We start from the raw sequence: 19,006 nt of genomic DNA, 5'->3' as shown, positions 1-19,006 counted from the left end.
GCGTGAATGTTACTTGCCACTTGTCAGCCCAAGCCTGGATATTGTCCAGGTCTCGCTGCATGTGGGATATTCTTTCAGTATCTGAGGAGTCACAAATAGAAGTAAGGATTATTTTAAGGGTTTCTTCATTGACTGAATAAGAATATATATATATATATTTTGATAACCTACTTGTGCAGGTTGAGGGTGCGGGAGGGCCTGTCCGAGCCTGAACCTTGACGCGGGAGATGGAGGAATCATCGGACCAGCCCCGTTGGCTGCCCCACCACGCCTTGATGAGCGCTGGGCCCGAGCCCCTCCTCCACTATGCCGACGAGATGCCCATGCAGCCTTCCGCCAACGAGGTGGACGTCTTCCTCAGCCACGCCGAGGGTGAGGGAAGCCTGGCACAGCCGTACTACGCAGGCCCGATGCACAGCAGGACCATCGGGAGCTACCGGCACGGTGAGTACCGCCGGATTCACCGGCCTGTTCCCAAGGCCAGGGAGGGCTGGCGTCTGCACAGCTGCCCCTCTCCCCTCTCATCCCTTCACCGCCCCCCTCCCTCCCCGCTTCACCTCCCTCCCCCTTCACCCCCTCACCCCTCTCATCCCTTCACCTCCTTCCCTCCCTCCCCCCTTTACCTCCCTCCCCCTTCACCCCCTCACCCCTCTCATCCTTTCACCTCCTTCCCTCCCTCTCCCCTTCACCCTCTCCCCCTCATCCCTTCACCTCCTTCCCTCCCTCCCCCCTTCACCCTCTCCCCCTCATCCCTTCACCTCCTTCCCTCCCTCCCCCCTTCACCCTCTCCCCCTCATCCCTTCACCTCCTTCCCTCCCTCCCCCCTTCACCCTCTCCCCCTTCATCCCTTCACCTCCTTCCCTTCCTCCCTCCTTCACCCTCTCCCCCTTATCCCTTCACCTCCTTCCCTCCCTCCCCCCTTCACCACCCTCCCCCTGCCCCTTCACCTCCCCCCTCCCCCCTCCCTTCAACTCACTCCCCCTTAACCCCCTCCCCCTCATCCCTTCACCTCCCTCCCCCCCACTTCAACCTCCTCCCCTCTCACCTCCCTCCTCCCTTCACTCTCTCCTTCACCGCACTCCCCCCTCACCTCACTCCCCCCTCACCTCCCTCCTCCCTTCACTCCCTCCTTCACCTCACTCCCTCCTCACCTCCCTCCTCCCTTCACTCCCTCCTTCACCTCCCCCCTCACCTCACTCCCCCCTCACCTCCCTCCTCCCTTCACTTCCCTCCCACTTCACTTCCCTCCTCCCCCTCCTTCACCTCCCCTTCACCTCACTCCCCCCCACTTCTCTCCCCCTTCACCTCACTCCCTCCCCCTTCACCTCCCTCCTCCCTTCACTCCCTCCTTCACCTTCCCTTCACTTCCCTCCCCCTTCACCTCCCTCCTACCTTCACTCCCTCCTTCACCTCCCCTTCACCTCACTCCCTCCTCACCTCCCTCCTCCCTTCACTCCCTCCTCCCTTCACTCCCTCCTTCACCTCCCCCTCACCTCACTCCCTCCTTCACCTCCCCCTTCACCTCACTCCCTCCTTCACCTCCCCTCAGGACATTCCTGTTATGGCCCAAGTGCTTCATCGCCGCTGCAGGGCGGGGAAATTGGCGGGTAGCGTTTCGAGCACAGCAAGATCCCACAAAGAGAAACGCGATGATCGGCTTTTTTAAAAAAAAAATAATATCAGCTGGGGAGAACTCACCCGCCACCCCCCTGCTCTTGTCCCAGTAGAGGCCGGGGACCTTCATACCCGCTTAGGACCGGGTGGCCGGAGGAGGGGGCAGGCGGCTGTTGTCCCGAAAGACGGCACCTCTGGCAGTGCAGCTCGCCCTCGACACTGGCGCCGGGAATCGGCCCCCCCCGGATTTCGGTGCTGGAGTGTTCTAGTACGGACGGGGACTCGAACCCAGACCTGCTGACCCAGAGGCGCGTGAGACCCACTGAGCCCGTCATCCTGCTTCGGCCCATCCCTGCAGAGAAGCCGGGAGCCTAGCGGGGTCCTGTCAGATCCATTATTCCAGAGGTCCAGCACTGGGTTCAGAGGGAGACTGCTTTCTGCAGTGTGATCTACCTGCCTCCGGGCGTCTGTAGTGTGCTGCGTTACTAGGATCTGACCTGGTGATCGCTGTGAACCACTCCTTACTTTTATTTACCTTTCTTGGCTCCTTTGTGAACCAAGGCAAGATGTCCATCGTCCATCACCAGTGAAAGTCCACACGTAAAGCCCCTGGCTGCTGTTCATACACGTGGAGCCCCTCCCGAAATGTCTCACGCGGGCTACAAGAGGCTTATAAAATAGGTCATCCTTGAGGTTGAACCCCCAATCTCTCCCTCTTTCTCCTCCCTCTTCCTCTTCCTTCCCCCCTCTTCACATCCTTTCCCCTCCCTTCGCTATCCTTCCTCTCTCTATCCTCTCCCCTTCCTCTCCTCGCCCCCTTCCCTCTTCCCTCTCTCCCTCTCCTCTCTTCGTCTCCCTCTCACCTCCTTTCCCCTCCCTCTCCTCTCTTCTCCCTCGCAAGAATGGAAGAAACGGGAGCATTCGGCCCATCGGTCCTGCTCCCCCCATTCGGTCCGATCACGGCTGACCTTGGGCTTCAACTCCCATTTTCCCGCCCGCTCCCCCATATCCCTCGATTCCCAGAGAGAGACCAAAAATCCGTCTATCCCGGCCTTAAATGTCTTCAACGATGGAGCATCCACAACCCTCTGGGATAGAGAATCCCAAAGATTCCCTACGCTCTGAGTGAAGAAATTTCTTCTCATCTCAGTCTGAAATGATCGAACCCTTATCCTGAGACTGTGCCCCCGTGTTTTAGATCCCCTGAGCCCACCCCTGTGATACGACCGAGATGGGAGGAGTGCACTGTCTGTCTCTAATCCCAGTATGTCACAGCTCACAACACATATTTCAATGATCTCTCCAGCTAGCTATATGGCCACAAGTGTGCTTTACCCATGAATCTCAGAATGACCATGCAATGCCCAAGTTTCTTCAATAAATGACAAAATTATTAGCTTATTAGAAAGCCAGACTTGTCAAGTAGAAAGCACACGCGCGCGCGCACACACACACACACACACACACATGTAGAATATTGTGAGCAATTTTGGGCCCCGTATCTCAGGAAGGATGTGCTGGCCCTGGAGAGGGTCCAGAGGAGGTTCACGAGAACGATCCCAGGAATGAAAGGCTTAACATATGAGGAACGTTTGAGGACTCTGGGTCTATACTCGATGGAGTTTAGAAGGATGAGGGGGGATCTGATTGAAACTTACAGAATACTGAAAGGCCTGGATAGAGTGGACGTGGGGAAGATGTTTCCATTAGTAGGAGAGACTAGGACCCGAGGGCACAGCCTCAGAGTAAAAGGGAAGACCTTTTAGAACAGAGATGAGGAGAAACTTCTTTAGCCAGAGAGTGGTGAATCTATGGAATATATTGCCACAGAAGACTGTGGAGGCCAGGTCATTGAGTGTATTTAAGACCGAGATAGATAGGTTCTTGATTGGTAAGGGGGATCAAAGGTTACGGGGAGAAGGCGGGAGAATGGGGTTGAAAAACTTATCAGCCATGATTGAATGGCGGAGCAGACTCGATGGGCCGAATGGCCTAATTTCTGCTCCTATGTCTTATGGTCTTATGGTCTGTCGGAGGGTCAGTACTGAGGGAGCGCCGCACTGTCGGCGGGTCAGTGCTGAGGGAGCGCCGCGCTGTCGGAGGGTCACGCTGTCGGAGGGTCAGTGCTGAGGGAGCGCCGCGCTGTCGGAGGGTCAGTGCTGAGGGAGCGCTGCACTGTCGGAGGGTCAGTGCTGAGGGGGCGCCACACTGTCGGACGGTCAGTGCTGAGGGAGCGCCGCACTGTCGGAGGGTCAGTGCTGAGGGAGCGCCGCACTGTCGGAGGGTCAGTACTGAGGGAGCGCCGCGCTGTCGGAGGGTCAGTGCTGAGGGAGCGCCGCGCTGTCGGAGGGTCAGTGCTGAGGGAGCGCCGCGCTGTCGGAGGGTCAGTGCTGAGGGAGCGCCGCACTGTCGGAGGGTCAGTGCTGAGGGAGCGCCGCACTGTCGGAGGGTCAGTGCTGAGGGAGCGCCGCACTGTCGGAGGGTCAGTGCTGAGGGAGCGCCGCGTTGTCGGAGGGTTAGTGCTGAGGGAGCTCCACACTGTCAGAGGTGCCGGCTTTCAGATGAGCCATTAAAAAGAGGCTCGCTCTGCCCTCTCAGGTGGATGTGAAAGGACGCACGGCCACCAATGGGGGAACACCGGGGTGGTGGGGGGTGGGGGGGGGTGGGGGGGGGGGGGGGGTGGAGGGCCTTCTCCCCGGGTCTCCCGGGGCCAACCTTTATCCCTCGACCAACATCGCTCAAAACAAAACCAGATGACCCGCGTCGGTGGCCACGTTGCCGCTCGCGGGATCTTGCTGTGCTGCGTTGGCGGCTACCTGACGAGAGTGACTGCACTTCAAGTGAAACCCCTTCACGCGGCCCGGGGGTCACGCTGGGACGCTGAGTGGGGGGGCGGCGGGGAAATGCAAGCTCTTGCTCTTTTTCTCGAGCCTGTCTGCCGCTCGTGGGATGCGAGGAGCTGTGGGAGCGGAAGGAGAGTCTTTATCTGTAAAAACGAGGCTGATCAGTTTGATAGATAAACTGCAAACCGTCAGGAAATTGTAACACTGTGCAAATTACTGAAGTGTGTGGCTTTCTGCATTCTCGGCACCCCCCAACTGGGGTGTGTGTGTGCTGGTGGGGCGGGTGGGGGGTGGGTGTGGGTGGTGTGTTGGGGGGCGCCGGTGAACAGGGAAGAGAATTCCGGCGCGAACCCTCGGTGAGGCTTCCCCTTTTGTTCTTTTAACGCCTGCTCCGACCTTTCCCTCCGACCTCGAGAGTTTCCCTCTCTCCCTCGCACCAACTGCCACCCTCCACCCCCCACCCCCTACCAAAATGGGAGCCAGAGGTATCCCATCCCACCCTCCGCTCTCCCAACCCCCAGGGATGGCACTGCCCGAGCGTGCACAACGCCTCCGTCCAGCGCGGGTGGTTAGACCATAAGACCATAAGACATAGGAGCAGAAATTAGGCCATTCGGCCCATCGAGTCTGCTCCGCCATTCAATCATGGCTGATAAGTTTCTCAACCCCATTCTCCCGCCTTCTCCCCGTAACCTTTGATCCCCTCACCAATCAAGAACCTATCTATCTCGGTCTTAAATACACTCAATGACCTGGCCTCCACAGCCTTCTGTGGCAATGAATTCCATAGATTTACCACTCTCTGGCTAAAGAAGTTTCTCCTCATCTCTGTTCTAAAAGGTCTTCCCTTTACTCTGAGGCTGTGCCCTCGGGTCCTAGTCTCTCCTACTAATGGAAACATCTTCCCCACGTCCACTCTATCCAGGCCTTTCAGTATTCTGTAAGTTTCAATCAGATCCCCCCTCATCCTTCTAAACTCCATCGAGTATAGGCCCAGAGTCCTCAAACGTTCCTCACATATGTTAAGCCTTTCATTCCTGGGATCGTTCTCGTGAACCTCCTCTGGACCCTCTCCAGGGCCCAGCACATCCTTCCTGAGATACGGGGCCCAAAATTGCTCACAATATTCTAAATGTGGTCTGACCAGAGCCTTATAAAGCCTCAGCAGCACATCCCTGCTTTTATATTCTAGTCCTCTCGAAATAAATGCCAACATTGCATTTGCCTTCCTAACTTCTGACTCTCCAACAGTGCGGCGCTCCCTCATTTCTGACTCTCCGACAGTGCGGCGCTCCCTCAGCACTGACCCTCCAACAGTGCAGCGCTCCCTCAGCACTGACCCTCCGACAGTGCGGCGCTCCCTCAGCACTGACCCTCCAACAGTGCGGCGCTCCCTCAGCACTGACCCTCCGACAGTGCGGCGCTCCCTCAGCACTGACCCTCCGACAGTGCAGCGCTCCCTCAGCACTGACCCTCCGACAGTGCAGCGCTCCCTCAGCACTGACCCTCCGACAGTGCAGCGCTCCCTCAGCGCTGACTCTCCGACAATGCGGTGCTCCCTCATTTCTGACACTCCGACAGTGTGGCGCTCCCTCATTTCTGACCCTCCGACAGTGCGGCGCTCCCTCATTTCTGACTCTCCGACAGTGCAGCACTGCTTCAGCACTGACCCTCTGACAGTGCGGCGCTCCCTCAGCACTGACCCTCCGACAGTGCGGCGCTCCCTCAGCACTGACCCACAGCACAAGGGGAGCCCAATCAGCCCATTGTGTCTGTGCCGGCTCTTGGAATGAGCTAAGTAATCAGTCCAACACTCTATCACCCCACACTGCTCTTTCCCACACCCCTATAACCCTGCAAATTTTTCCCTTTCAATTATTGCTCCAATTCCCCCTTTTGAACGTTCCTGTTGAATCTGCTTCCACCGCCCTTTCAGGCAGCAACTTCCAGATCACAACAACTCGCTGTGTCAAAAAAAAATTCTCCTCCTCTCTCCCCCCTCTGGCTCTTTCCTCGATTCTCTTCAACCTGTGTCCCTCTGCTTAGCGACCCTCCTGGCCAGTGGGGCCAGACTCACCTTATTCACTCAAATCGAAACCTCTCATGTTTTTGAACGCCTCAATTAAATCTCCTGTTAACCTCCTTTGCCCTGGGGGTGACCACCCCAGCGTCTGCACGTAGCTGAGCTCCCTCGGGAAAACACGTGGAAAGATTTCATCTTCTCCAGCCTTTCAGTGGGAATCCTCAGTCGGTGCTGTTGTTGCTGTCTCACCCAGTGGTAATAGTCTTACACGAGCTCCCCACTTCCCAAAATAAAAGCCCATCAGCCGTTTCTCTTGCAGTGAAACAAGACTCACAAGCCTTTCGTCCGCATTCTAACCTCTCGTTGTTGGAATTGCTCCTCTCCAACATCGCTGTCCCTTCCCGTGTCTTCTTTATAGGGCGTCCAACACCGTGCGCAATACTCCCAGCTAAAGTCGGCAACATCACCAGTGATATCACTGACCCACCTCCGTGCCAGAGGGCTCTAAGCTTTTTTTGAGGTCTCTCCCACTGCACTTGAGCTTACAGTATGGTTCTCCTCATTACAAAGAGTTGCTGGTGAAGGTGGAAAAGGATCCACAGGGACGATGCCAGAACTTGAGCGGCTACAACACTATTAGCCACGGGGAGACGTAGTGGGAATGTCACTGGGCTAGTCACCCAGAGGCCCAGGCTGATGCTCTGGGGGACACGGCTTCAAATCCCACCACGGCAGCTGGTGGAGTTTAGATCCAATGAATTAAAATCTGGAATTGGAAACCAGTCTCAGTGACGGTGACCATGAAACCATCATCGATTGTCGTAGAAACCCCATCTGGTTCGCTAATGCCCTTTAGGGGAGGAAATCTGCCGTCCTTACCCGGTCTGGCCTACGTGTCACTCCAGACCCCACAGCAATGTGGTTGGCTCTTAACTGCCCCCTCTGAAATGGCCCTAGTTAGCTACTCAGTTCAAGGGCAATTAGGGATGGGCAACAAATGCTGGCCATAAGACTACAAGACGTAGGAGCAGGATTAGGCCATTTGATCCATCGAGTCTGCTCCACCATTCAATGAGATCATGGCTGATCTGATAATCCTCAACTCCCCTTTCCTGCCTTTCCCCCATAACCCTTGATTCCCTTACTGATTAAAAATCTGTCTATCTCAGCCTTGAATATACCTAATGACCCAGCCTCTCCAGCCCTCTGCGGTAAAGAATTCCACAGACTAACTACCCTCTGAGAGAAGAAATTCCTCCTCATCTCTGTTTTAAATCCCCTTACTCTGAGATTATGCCCTCTGGTCCTAGACTCTCCCACAAAGGGAAACAACCTCTCAGCATCGACCCTGTCAAGCCCCCCAAGAATCTTATATGTTTCAATAAGGTCGCCTCTCATTCTTCTAAACTCCAATGAGTACAGGCCCAACCCACTCAACCTCTCCTCATAAGAAAATCCCTCCATACCCGGGATCAACCTAGTGAACCTTCTCTGGACTGCCTTCAATGCCAGTATATCTTTCCTTAGATAAGGGGACCAAAACTGTTCACAGTATTCTAGGTGTGGTCTAACTAATGCCTTGTATAGTTTTAGCAAGGCTTTCCTATTTTTATACTCCATTCCCTTTAAAATAAAGGCCAACATTCCATTTGCCTTCCCTATTACCCGTTGAACTTGTATGCTAGCTTTTTGTGATTCATGCATGAGGACCCCCAAATCCCCCTGTACTGCAGCTTTCTGCAGCCTTTCTCCATTTAAACAATATTCAGCTCCTCTATCCTTCCTGGCAAAATGCATAACCTCACATTTTCCCACATTATATTCCATCTGCCAAGTTTTTGCCCACTCACTTAACCTGTTTATATTCCCCTGTAGAGGACTTGCGTCATCCTCACCACTTGCCTTCCCACCTATTTTTGTGTCATCCGCAAACTTGGCGATAGTACATTCACTTCCTTTATCTAAGTCATGAATATATATTGTAAATAATTGTGGCCCCAGCACTGATCCCTGTGGCACTCCACTAGTTACAGGTTGCCATCCTGAAAATGCCCCTCTTATCCCAACTCTCTGTCATCTATTAGTTAGCCAATCCTCTATCCATGCTAATATACAACACCATGGGCTCTTATCTTATTAAATAGCCTTATGTGCGGTACATTATCAAACGCCTTTTGGAAATCCAAATATATTACATCTACTGGTTCCCCTTTATCTATCCTCCTCAAAGAATTCTAACAAATTTGTCAGGTATGATTTCCCCTTCATGAAGCCATGCTGACTCTGCTTGATTAAATTATGCATTTCTAAATGCTCTACTATTTCATCCTTCGTAATAGACTCTAACATTTTCCCAATGACAGATGTTAAGCTAACTGGCCTACAGTTGCCTGTTTCTTGTCTCCCTCCCTTTTCGAATAAGGGTGTTACATTGGCAGTTTTCCAATTGTCTGGGACATTTCCAGAATCTAAGGATTCTTGGAAGATTACTACCAGTGCATCCACTATCTCTGTAGCTACTTCCTTTAATATCCTAGGATGCAGCCCATTAGACCCAGGGGACTTATCGGCCTTTAGCCCCATTAGTTTCTCTAGTACTTTTTCTCTAGTGATAGTTATTATATTTATTTCCCCCCTCCCATCCCCATTTTGCCCCTTGATTATTTAGTATTTTTGGAATGCTGTTGGTGTCTTCTACTGTGAAGACTGATGCAAAGTATTTATTCAACTGCTCTGCCATTTCCTGGTTCCCCTTTATTATTTCCCCAGCCTCATTCTCTAAGGGGCCTATGTTCACTTTGGCCTCCCTCTCCCTTTTTATATATTTAAAGAAGCTCTTACTGCCTATTTTTATATTACTTGCTAGTTTACCCTCAAAGTTTATTTTCTCCCTCTTTATTATTTTTTGGTCATCTTTTGTTGGCTTTTGAAACTTTCCCAATCCACTTATCTTTGCCACATTGATTCTTTTTCTTTCAATTTGATACTATCCTTAACTTCCTTGGTTAACCATGGTTGGTTTATCCTCTTCCTAGAATCCTTCTTCCTCGCTGGGATATATCTTTGTTGTGAGCCATGAACTATTTTCTTAAACATCTGCCATTGTTCATCAACTGTCCTTTCTGCTAAACTCCTTTCCCAGTCCACTCCAGCCAACTCTGCCCTCGTGTCCTTTATAATTACCCTTGTTTAAGTTTGGCGCAGTTGTTTCCGACCCAAGTGTCTCACTCTCAACCTGAATGCTAAATTCTACCATGTTATGGTCACTGTTTCCTAGGGGATCCTTTACTCTGAGATCGCTTATTAAACCTGCCTCGTTACACACTACCAGATCCAAAATAGCCTGACCCCATGGCTGGATCCACAACATGTTATTCTAGGGAGCTGAGCCGAATACACTCTCTGAATTCTTACTCGAGGCTACTTCTGCCAATTTGATGCCCACATTCCACGAAAGAATACATTTTTAAAAAAGGACAGATTGAACAGGCCGGGGCTCTTTTCCCTCACAGAGAGGAGGCTGATGGGGGTGACCCGATCGAGCTCCTTAAAATGATGAAGGGAGTTTCGATGGGGTAGACATAGAGAAGATATTTCCACTTGTTGGGTGTGGAGGGTGTGCGACCAGAACTGGGGAGGGGTGGGGCATCAATATAAGACAGTCACTAATAAATCCAATCGGGGGGAATTCAGGAGAAACCTCTTTACCCAGAGAGTGGGAGGGAAATGTGGAACTCGCTCCCACAGGGAGTGGTTGAGGTGAATCGTGTTGATGTATTTAAGGGGGAGGAGGCTGGATAAACACACGAGGGTGAAAAGAATTGAAGGGGGAGATGAATTAGAGGGTGGAAGGGGGCGCGTTTGGAGTAGAAACACTGGCACAGCGCGGCCCGGGGGGAGAGGGGTGCTGAATGGCCTGTTTCTGGGCTATAAATTCTTAATCTATTAATCCAGGCGGACTGGTGAGGAGCTGAAATCTGATGTTCTCCTCAAAACCCCCCTCGCTCCACCACCTTGCAGAAATCTGCCTTGCCAGGCCACCTACCATCCTTCTTCCTCAACCCCCATTACCCACAAACCCTAATTTACCAGCTACTGCTACCCCAACCACCGCCCAGCCAGCTCCTCCTCCTCCTCACTCATGGGAAGCTTCACTCGAGTTACCACAGCCTTGTCCAGATAACAATCCCTCCCAACCCCCATCAGAGGAGTTATTCTTACCCGCCACCCCCCACATCTCCAGAGGAAGACCTGGGCTCATTGGAAATTAAGTGCACTTCATGTCAATGCATATCTCCCAGAGGCCTATGTTGACCGCTTTAATATTTGCACAGCCACAACACCTCAGAAAGTTTTAAAAGCCAACAAAATATGACCAAATATATAATAAAGAGGGAGAAAATAAACTTTGGGGGTAAACTAGCGAGTAATATAAACACATGAGGGCCAGGGGTCAGGCTATTTTGGATCTGGTAATGTGTAATGAGGCAGGTTTAATAAATGATCTCAGAGTAAAGGATCCCCTAGGAAACAGTGATCATAACATGGTAGAATTTAGCCTTCAGATTGAGAGTGAGACACTTGGGTCGGAGACAACGGCGCTAAACTTAAATAAGGGTAATTATACAGGAACGAGGGTAGAGTTGGCTGGAGTGGACTGGGAAAGGAGTTTAGCAGAAAGGACAGTCGATGAACAATGGCAGACATTTAAGAAAATAGTTCATGGCTCACAACAAAGATATATCCCAGTGAGGAAGAAGGATTCTAGGAAGGGGATAAACCAACCATGGTTAACCAAGGAAGTTAAGGATAGTATCAAATTGAAAGATAAAGCATACAATGTGACAAAGAAAAGTGGTAAACCAGAGGATTGGGGAAATTTCAAAAGCCAACAAAAGATGACCAAAAAAATAATAAAGAGGGAGAAAATAAACTTTGAGGGTAAACTAGCAAGTAATATCAAAATGGACTGTAAGAATTTCTTTAAATATATAAAAAGGATGAGAGGGGCCAAAATGAACATAAGCCCCTTAGAGAATGAGGCTGGGGAAATAATAATGGGGAACCAGGAAATGGCAGAGCAGTTGAATAAATACTTTGCATCAGTCTTCATGGTAGAAGACATGTGTGGGGAAGATGCCCGCTCTTGACTGACCAACAAAGCCGTGCACTGTTTTTACAAGAGGTTCGGTTCACTAAACTGGTTGGGGATGAGGGGATTACGAAGAGCGGTTGAGTAGAAAGGGCCTATCCTTGGAGTATTGCGTCCAGTTCTGGGCGCTACACTATAGGAAGAACGTGAAGGCATTAGAGAGAGAGAGTGCGGAAGAGGTTCACGAGAATGCTTCCGGGGATGAGGGGACTTCAGTTATGCGGATGAATTGGAGAAGTTGGGACTGTTCTTCTGGGAGAAGAGAAGGTTGAGAGGAGGTTTGATCGAGGGTGTTCAAAATCATGAGGGGTCTGGGACAGAGTAGATGGGGACAAACTGTTCCCATTGGAGGAAGGATCGAGAACCGGAGGGACACAGATTTAAGGCGATCGGCAAAAGAAGCAATGGAGACGTGAGGGGAAACCTCATCATGTAGCGAGTGGTCAGGATCTGGAATGCGCTGCCTGAGAGTGTGGGGGGAGGCAGGGTCAATCGAGGCTTTTGAAAGGGAATTGGATCGTTATATGAAAATGGAAGCATGCTGTGGCTCAGTTCATAGCACCCTCGCCTTTGAATCAGAAGGTTGTGGGTTCATGTCCCACTCCCGGAAACCAAGAACTGTGAATGTACTCGAAAGAGTTACAATCTGTGACTGTTGATAACTCAAAAGAGTTACGGGGGGGGGGGGGGGGGGGGGGGACTAGGTAAATTGCTCCTTCGGAGAACAGCACAGACACGATGGGCCAAATGGCCTCCTCCTGTGCGGTCACCATTCCCAGTTATTGATGTCAACACTGCCGCGCTTCCCTAAGAGAGGTTCAGAGTGACTTTGAAGTGTTTCCCTTTGTCCTCCCCTGGAACACAGAGAAAACAGGGCCTGGCCGGGGGGGGGGGGAGGGAGACAGTTTCTGGCCATCCCAACACAGTGTCCAGGCCATCTGAGTTGATTGCCCGTGAGATCCTTGCCAACGGTTTCGTCTCCTTCCTCCCCGCAGGCCGACAGATGTACTCGCCCCACCTGCTGAACAGCCTGCCGTGGATGGAGAGCGGGCAGGCCATCGGTCACCCCTACAACGGGGCCTGGTCGACGGTCGGGGCCTACGCCAAGGCCTCGCTCCCGCTGTACCAGGCCGCCTCGGGCCTGGCCTCGCCCCACCACAGCCAGCACCTCTACGGCTTCGCGCCGCCCCTGAAGGAGGCCAGCCCCGAGCCGGGACCGGAGAAGGACAGCCCCAAGTACTCGGAGGTGATGAAGATGGAGAGGGGGAGCCCCCTGAACCCGGGCTTCCTCTCGCTGAGCCAGGACGACCAGCTGGGCCTGGCGGGCGGCCACCCCCAGGCTTACAACGGGAGCTTCTACCAGTCGGCGGCCTCCATCATCGAAGGGCATTCATCGCAGCACAAACACAAGTTGTCCTTATCACCCTGCGGTAAGATCCAACGGGAGGGGGGCCAACAGCGGGATGGGGATGGGGATGGGGATGGGGATGGGGATGGGGATGGGGAGGGGGTGGGGGTGTCCGGTTCAGGGTGGGCAGGGCCTGCGGGGACATCGATCGGCCATCAGCGCCCATGGCTGTAAGGTGGGTAAGGTCACGTGGGGCTTTACAGTGCCCCCTGTGCCAGCAGCAGTGGGTGGGGTGGGCTGAGAGGCCCTAACTCTTCAGGGGACGGAGAGGGTGTTTCTGAGGCGCCGTTTCCCCGCTGTTCCGGAGGTTAAAAAAAATGGAAGCACCGTCGGAGTTTCAGTGCAGGAAGAGGGGCAGCCATTTTGCGCACAGCAAGCTCCCACACACAGCCATGCGATGGGGAAACAGCCTTTTCCGTGATGTTGGCGTTGGAGTGAGAAGTGGAGGGCGCTGTGACTCTGGACAGAACTCGGTTCCCCCTCAGCCCCAGTTCCCCTTCGAGGTGTTGGCTGTGAGATTTTCTATGTCCCGCCGAGAGGGCAGACGGGGGCATGGTTGAATGTTCCATCTGAAAGACACCACCTATGACAGTGTGGCATTCCCTCGCTACTGACCATCGACAAGGCGGTCCTCCCTCAGCACTGACCCTCCGACAGTGCGGCGCTCCCTTAGCACTGACCCTCCGACAGTGCGGCGCTCCCTCAGCACTGACCCTCCGACAGTGCGGTGCTCCCTCAGCACTGACCCTCCGACAGCGCGGCGCTCCCTCAGCACTGACCCTCCGACAGTGCGGCGCTCCCTCAGCACTGACCCTCCGACAGTGCGGCGCTCCCTCAGCACTGACCCTCCGACAGTGCGGCGCTCCCTCAGCACTGACCCTCCGACAGTGCGGCGCTCCCTCAGCACTGATCCTCCGACAGTGCGGTGCTCCCTCAGCACTGACCTTCCGACAGTGCGGCGCTCCCTCAGCACTGACCCTCCGACAGTGCGGCGCTCCCTCAGCACTGACCCTCCGACAGTGCGGTGCTTCCTCAGCACTGACACTCCGACAGTGCGGCGCTCCCTCAGCGCTGACCCTTCGACAGTGCGGCGCTCCCTTGGTACCGACAGTGCAGGTCTCTCATGTTAAAGCCTACTTTTTTTTGGCCAGGATTTTCAGCCCTGCCTGTCCAGTCCCAGAGGGGTGGAGGCAGTTCCCTGATGGTATCGCCCTGATCGCAGTCAAATGTGCTTAATTTCAGAGGCTCGGGAATGTGTGAACTGTGGAGCGACAGCCACTCCGCTGTGGCGGAGGGACGGGACTGGACACTATCTCTGCAACGCCTGTGGCCTCTACCACAAGATGAATGGTCAGAACCGGCCGCTCATCAGACCAAAGAAGCGACTGGTGGGTATCCCTGCATGCATTCGATGGGCCGAATGGCCACCGTCTGTGTCCTAATGCCCCTCTCTTGGACTTGGAGGTCGCACTGCACATCCGCTGCAACCTTGAATCATGGAATCCCGCAGTTCAGGAGGCCATTCAGCCCACTATCTCCCTGCCAGCCCCTTTGAAAGAGTTCTCCAATTAGTCCCATTCCCCTCGACCCCCTCCTCCTCCCCCCCACCCCCCCCTCAACAGCCCTGCACTTTTTTCCTCTTCAACTATGTACCCGGTTCTCTTTCGGCACTGGTCACCAGCCAAGCTACCTGCGCCGCTGTCTGAGACAGGGCCTTCTAGATCAGGATGTGAGAAACAGGAGCCGGATGGGGGAGGCCATTCAGCCTCGTCGAACCTGCTCCACCGTTCAGGAGGTCCGTGACTGATCTTCTACCTCGACTCCACCTTCCCATATCCCTCGATTCCCTTTGCTGCCCAAATAGCTATCATTCTCAGCCTGGAATCTACTCAAGGACTGAGCATCCACAGGTCCCTCCCCATGAAAAAAACACTCCTGTCCCCTCTGCATCTCGTGCTGGTTATCTTAAATCTGCATCCTCTGATCACCAAGACACAGGCTAGTTTCTTTTTTCATTCATTCACGAGATGTGGGCGTCGCTGGCTGGATGTTGCCCATCCCTAATTGCCCCCTTGAGAAGGTGGGGGGTGAGTCGCCTTCTTGAGCCGCTGCAGTCCCCGTGTGGTGTAGGTACACCCACGGCGCTGTTAGGGAGGGAGTTCCAGGATTTTGACCCGGCGACAGTGAAGGAACGGCCGATATATTTCCAAGTCGGGATGGTGTGTGTGGGACTCGGAGGGGAACTTGCAGGTGGTGGTGTTCCCCATGTGTCTGCTGCCCTTGTCCTTCTAGGTGGTAGAGGTGGTGGGTTTGGGCGGCGCTGCCGAAGGAGCCTTGGCGAGTTGCTGCAGTGCATCTTGTAGATGGTACACACACTGCTGCCCCTGTGCGTCGGTGGTGGAGGGAGTGAATGTTTGTGGATGGGGTGCCGATCAAGCGGGGTTGCTTTGTCCTGGACGGTGTCGAGCTTCCTGAGTGTTGTGGGAGCTGCACTCATCCAGGCAAGTGGGGAGTATTCCATCACACTCCTGACTTGTACCTTGTAGATGGTGGACAGGCTTTGGGGAGTCAGGAGGTGAGTGACTCTCCACAGGATTCCCAGCCTCTGACCTGCTCCTGTAGCTACGGTAGTGCAAATGGTTTCTCCTTCTTTACTCCATCGAGACCCCCCCTCGTGATTTCGAACGCCTCGGTTAAATCTCCTTCTTAACCTTCCCTGCTCTGAGCAGAACAATCCCAGCTTCTCCGGTCTCTCCACGTCACTGAAGTCACCTCATCCTTGCGACCGCTCTAACGCGATTTAAAAAAAAAAAACGCTTTCTTTCACGGGATGTGGGCGTCGCTGGCTAAGCCAGCATTTGTTGCCCGTCCCTAATTGCCCTTGAACCGAGCACCTCGCTGGGGGGGGCCTCATTTCAGAGGGTGGTTGCTGTGGGTCTGGAGTCACATGTAGGCCAGGCCGGGTAAGGACAGCAGATTTCCTTCCCTAAAAGGGACATGAGTGAACCAGATGGGTTTTTTTTTAATTTTACGACGATCGATGATAGTTTCACAGTCCCTGTGACTGAAACTGGCTTCCGTTTCCAGATTTTATTCAGGGAATTTAAATTCCGGGGTGTCCCCAGAGCGTTAGCCTGGGCCTCTGGATTACCAGTTCGGTGGCATTACCACTGTGCCACCGCCTGAACCCTTTCCAAGGCCTTCACACCAGGGATGTTCACTCGTGCCACACAGAATGGCACGAGCTACATAGTAAGGTGGGGGCGGGGGGGGAGAATTTGAGGAGTAACGCTGGTTCAACGTCTTTTTGTTCTTCTCCCCCCCTCCCCAAACCCTTTTCCTGACTCAGATCGTGAGCAAGCGAGCAGGCACACAGTGCGCCAACTGCCACACCAGCACCACCACGCTGTGGAGACGTAACATCAGCGGAGACCCTGTCTGCAACGCCTGTGGCTTGTACTACAAACTGCACAACGTGAGTGTGAGCCTCCCCCCACCACCCCCCCCACCCCCGAATCACATTGTGTTCACGGCACAGAAACAGGCCGCTCGGCCCCTCTACTCCATGCTGGTGCTTCTGCCCCACGCCAGCCTCCTCCCACCCGCTTCATCTCCCTCTATCCCCATATCCTTCCACCCTCATGTGTTGACCCAGCTTCCCCCCCGCCCACCCCCTCCCTCCCTCCCTTCCTCCCTGTCCCCTCTCCCCACTTAAACACATCGGCACGATTCGCCTCGACCCCTCCCTGTGCGAGCGAGTTCCACATTCTCCCCGCTCTCTGGGTAAAGAGGTATCTCCTGAATTCCCACCCACCCCCCCCGATCACATTTATTCCTGACCGTCTTATATCTCATCTCACCCACAAGTGGAAACATCCTCTCTACATTGGCAATATAAAGTTGGCATGGTACACAAAGACCCAGTTGTCGATTAGAGGATATTAGTGAACCCGATGGAGTTTTTACCACAATCGGTGATAGTTTCACACTCACCGTCACTGAGACTGGATTCCAATTCCAGATTTTATTCCTTGAATTTAAGTTCCAGCGGTTGCCGGGGTGGGATTTGAACCCGTGACCCCAGAATATTAGCCTGGGCCTCTGGGTTACTAGCCCAGTGACATTACCACCATGTGAAAGCAGGTTCGTCACCAATATCTTGCCAAGTTGTTCCACAGATTAATGGACTCAAATCCACAACCTCTGGATGATGAGCTGTTGACTTCAATCCTGTCACTTAGAGAGAGTGGAACCTGCTCTAACCCTCTTAAATGTTGGGTTTTAATAAGATTGAATAAAGTAAAGCTCCTCCACACTGTACCCATCAAATATTCCCAGGGCAGGGTTAGATACAGAGTAAAGCTCCCTCTACACCGTCCCCATCAAACACTCCCAGGACAGGTACAGCACGGGGTTAGATACAGAGTAAAGCTCCCTCTACACCGTCCCCATCAAACACTCCCAGGACAGGTACAGCACGGGGTTAGATACAGAGTAAAGCTCCCTCGACACATTCCCCATCAAACACTCCCAGGACAGGTACAGCACGGGGTTAGATACAGAGTAAAGCTCCCTCTACACCGTCCCCATCCGACACTCCCAGTTTGCAGGCCGGATGCAGAGTAAAGCTCTCTGACCGCTCCTATTCCCAGTGGCTGTAACCTTGCTCTCCCTGCAGGTGAACAGGCCTCTGACCATGAAGAAAGACGGCATCCAAACCCGCAACAGGAAAGTCTCCAACAAGTCCAAGAAGGTCAAGAAGAACCAGGAGCACTTTGGCGAACTGGCCAAAGATCTGGCGGAGGAGGGGCCCCCTTTCCCCCTGAGCTCCGCCACCTTCCAGAGCCACATGACCTCCATCGGCCACATGGTGCCCTACGGCCACAACCCCCACCTGCTGGCCGCGCCCGCCGCCCTGCACCCGCAGTCGGCCTTGAGCTACAGCCACCACCCCGCCACCAGCATCGTCTCGGCTCTCAGCTAAGGTGCCGCCCCCCTGCCACCCCGCCCACCGAGGACGGTGCGCGGAAAGGCAAACTCTCCCTCGACGCAACCACACGCACTTGGCGAAGGATTCACACATTCCACATTTGTGACTGGGTAGATATCGTCCTCCAAGAATTCAAACCTGGATTCCAGGCCTGCTCTTCACATAGATTTTATAATATATATATATATATTTTTTTTTTGTTTCCCCTCCAATTCATACATCAGCCGATGACTTTATATCCTTCTAACGCTTGCTCAACGGACCAAAGTGTCGCAACAGTGTTGAAGAAGAAAAGCACAATCTCGAGAGAGGAGAGGGACATTTTTTTTGCAAAGGGAGAAAGGATCTGTCGTGTGTCCGTCGATGCCATCGATCGTGGGACCCAGGGCTTTTATGACGTTTCCTCGGTGTTATTTCTTCGAACTCTCTTTAGTCGCCTTCTTTCTGGTCCTCGGCTCACCACCTCTGACCCCACCACTCCCCGCACCCCCGGTACATTCTCCGTGGCAACGCCGCCTCGACCAAGCAGCACCCTTTCCTCGTAAACTGCAGTGTCGATTGCGGCTCTCTCTGTAAAGTTGGCATTCTTGCATCTGTCCTCATAAGCGCGAGACCACAAGCCTCGATGGCTCGTCTCTTTTTTTATATCAGCGCCGCTCATCTCTCTCTCTCTCCCTCCGATTAATTGAAACCGTGAAGGTGTTTGGAAGAATGGATCTAAAATGCGGCTTTAGCCTGTTGACTGGGGCTTCAGCCCTCCCGCCTTTCACTGGGTAACCTTGGGGCAGCCGTGAAGGAAATCCAACGCGGCGACTGACCCCAGGGGTGGTTTGTCCTGCTTCGTTCCCGGTGGCTTAACAGGAATAATGCGCCGCTTCTTTTGCAGCCCCGTTGCCGCCTACCCTTTGCCAGCCCTCGCGAGGGCGCGAGAATGAGGAGCAGCAGGAGGCCATTCGGCCCCTCGAGCCTGCTTTCG

At 53.6% G+C, this 19,006-nt stretch overlaps 1 protein-coding gene across 1 annotated transcript; it reads left to right on the top strand.

The window, feature by feature from the left end:
• Nucleotides 1-210: 210 nt before the first annotated feature.
• Nucleotides 211-18,046, top strand: LOC144673123 (GATA-binding factor 2-like). Its single transcript, XM_078535108.1, has 5 exons — nucleotides 211-444; nucleotides 12,628-13,062; nucleotides 14,283-14,428; nucleotides 16,390-16,515; nucleotides 17,719-18,046. Exons 1-5 carry the CDS (start codon nucleotides 228-230, stop codon nucleotides 18,022-18,024), a joined length of 1,230 nt encoding a protein of 409 aa, XP_078391234.1. The 5' UTR covers nucleotides 211-227; the 3' UTR covers nucleotides 18,025-18,046.
• The last annotated feature ends 960 nt before the right edge of the window (nucleotides 18,047-19,006 follow it).

This window comes from Cetorhinus maximus, unplaced genomic scaffold, assembly GCF_964194155.1.
Source record: "Cetorhinus maximus unplaced genomic scaffold, sCetMax3.hap1.1 HAP1_SCAFFOLD_296, whole genome shotgun sequence".
NCBI classification, from domain to species: domain Eukaryota; kingdom Metazoa; phylum Chordata; class Chondrichthyes; order Lamniformes; family Cetorhinidae; genus Cetorhinus; species Cetorhinus maximus.
The sequence above is the reverse complement of the archived record's forward strand: the minus strand, read 5'-3'. Positions and strand labels throughout refer to the sequence as shown.

Coding starts and splice junctions, on each gene's coding strand:
- LOC144673123 (XM_078535108.1), top strand. CDS start 228: ATGGAGGAATCATCGGACCAGCCCCGTTGGCTGCCCCACCACGCCTTG. Junction 13,063..14,282: donor GTTGTCCTTATCACCCTGCG/GTAAGATCCAAC, acceptor GCTTAATTTCAG/AGGCTCGGGAATGTGTGAAC. Junction 14,429..16,389: donor TCAGACCAAAGAAGCGACTG/GTGGGTATCCCT, acceptor TTCCTGACTCAG/ATCGTGAGCAAGCGAGCAGG.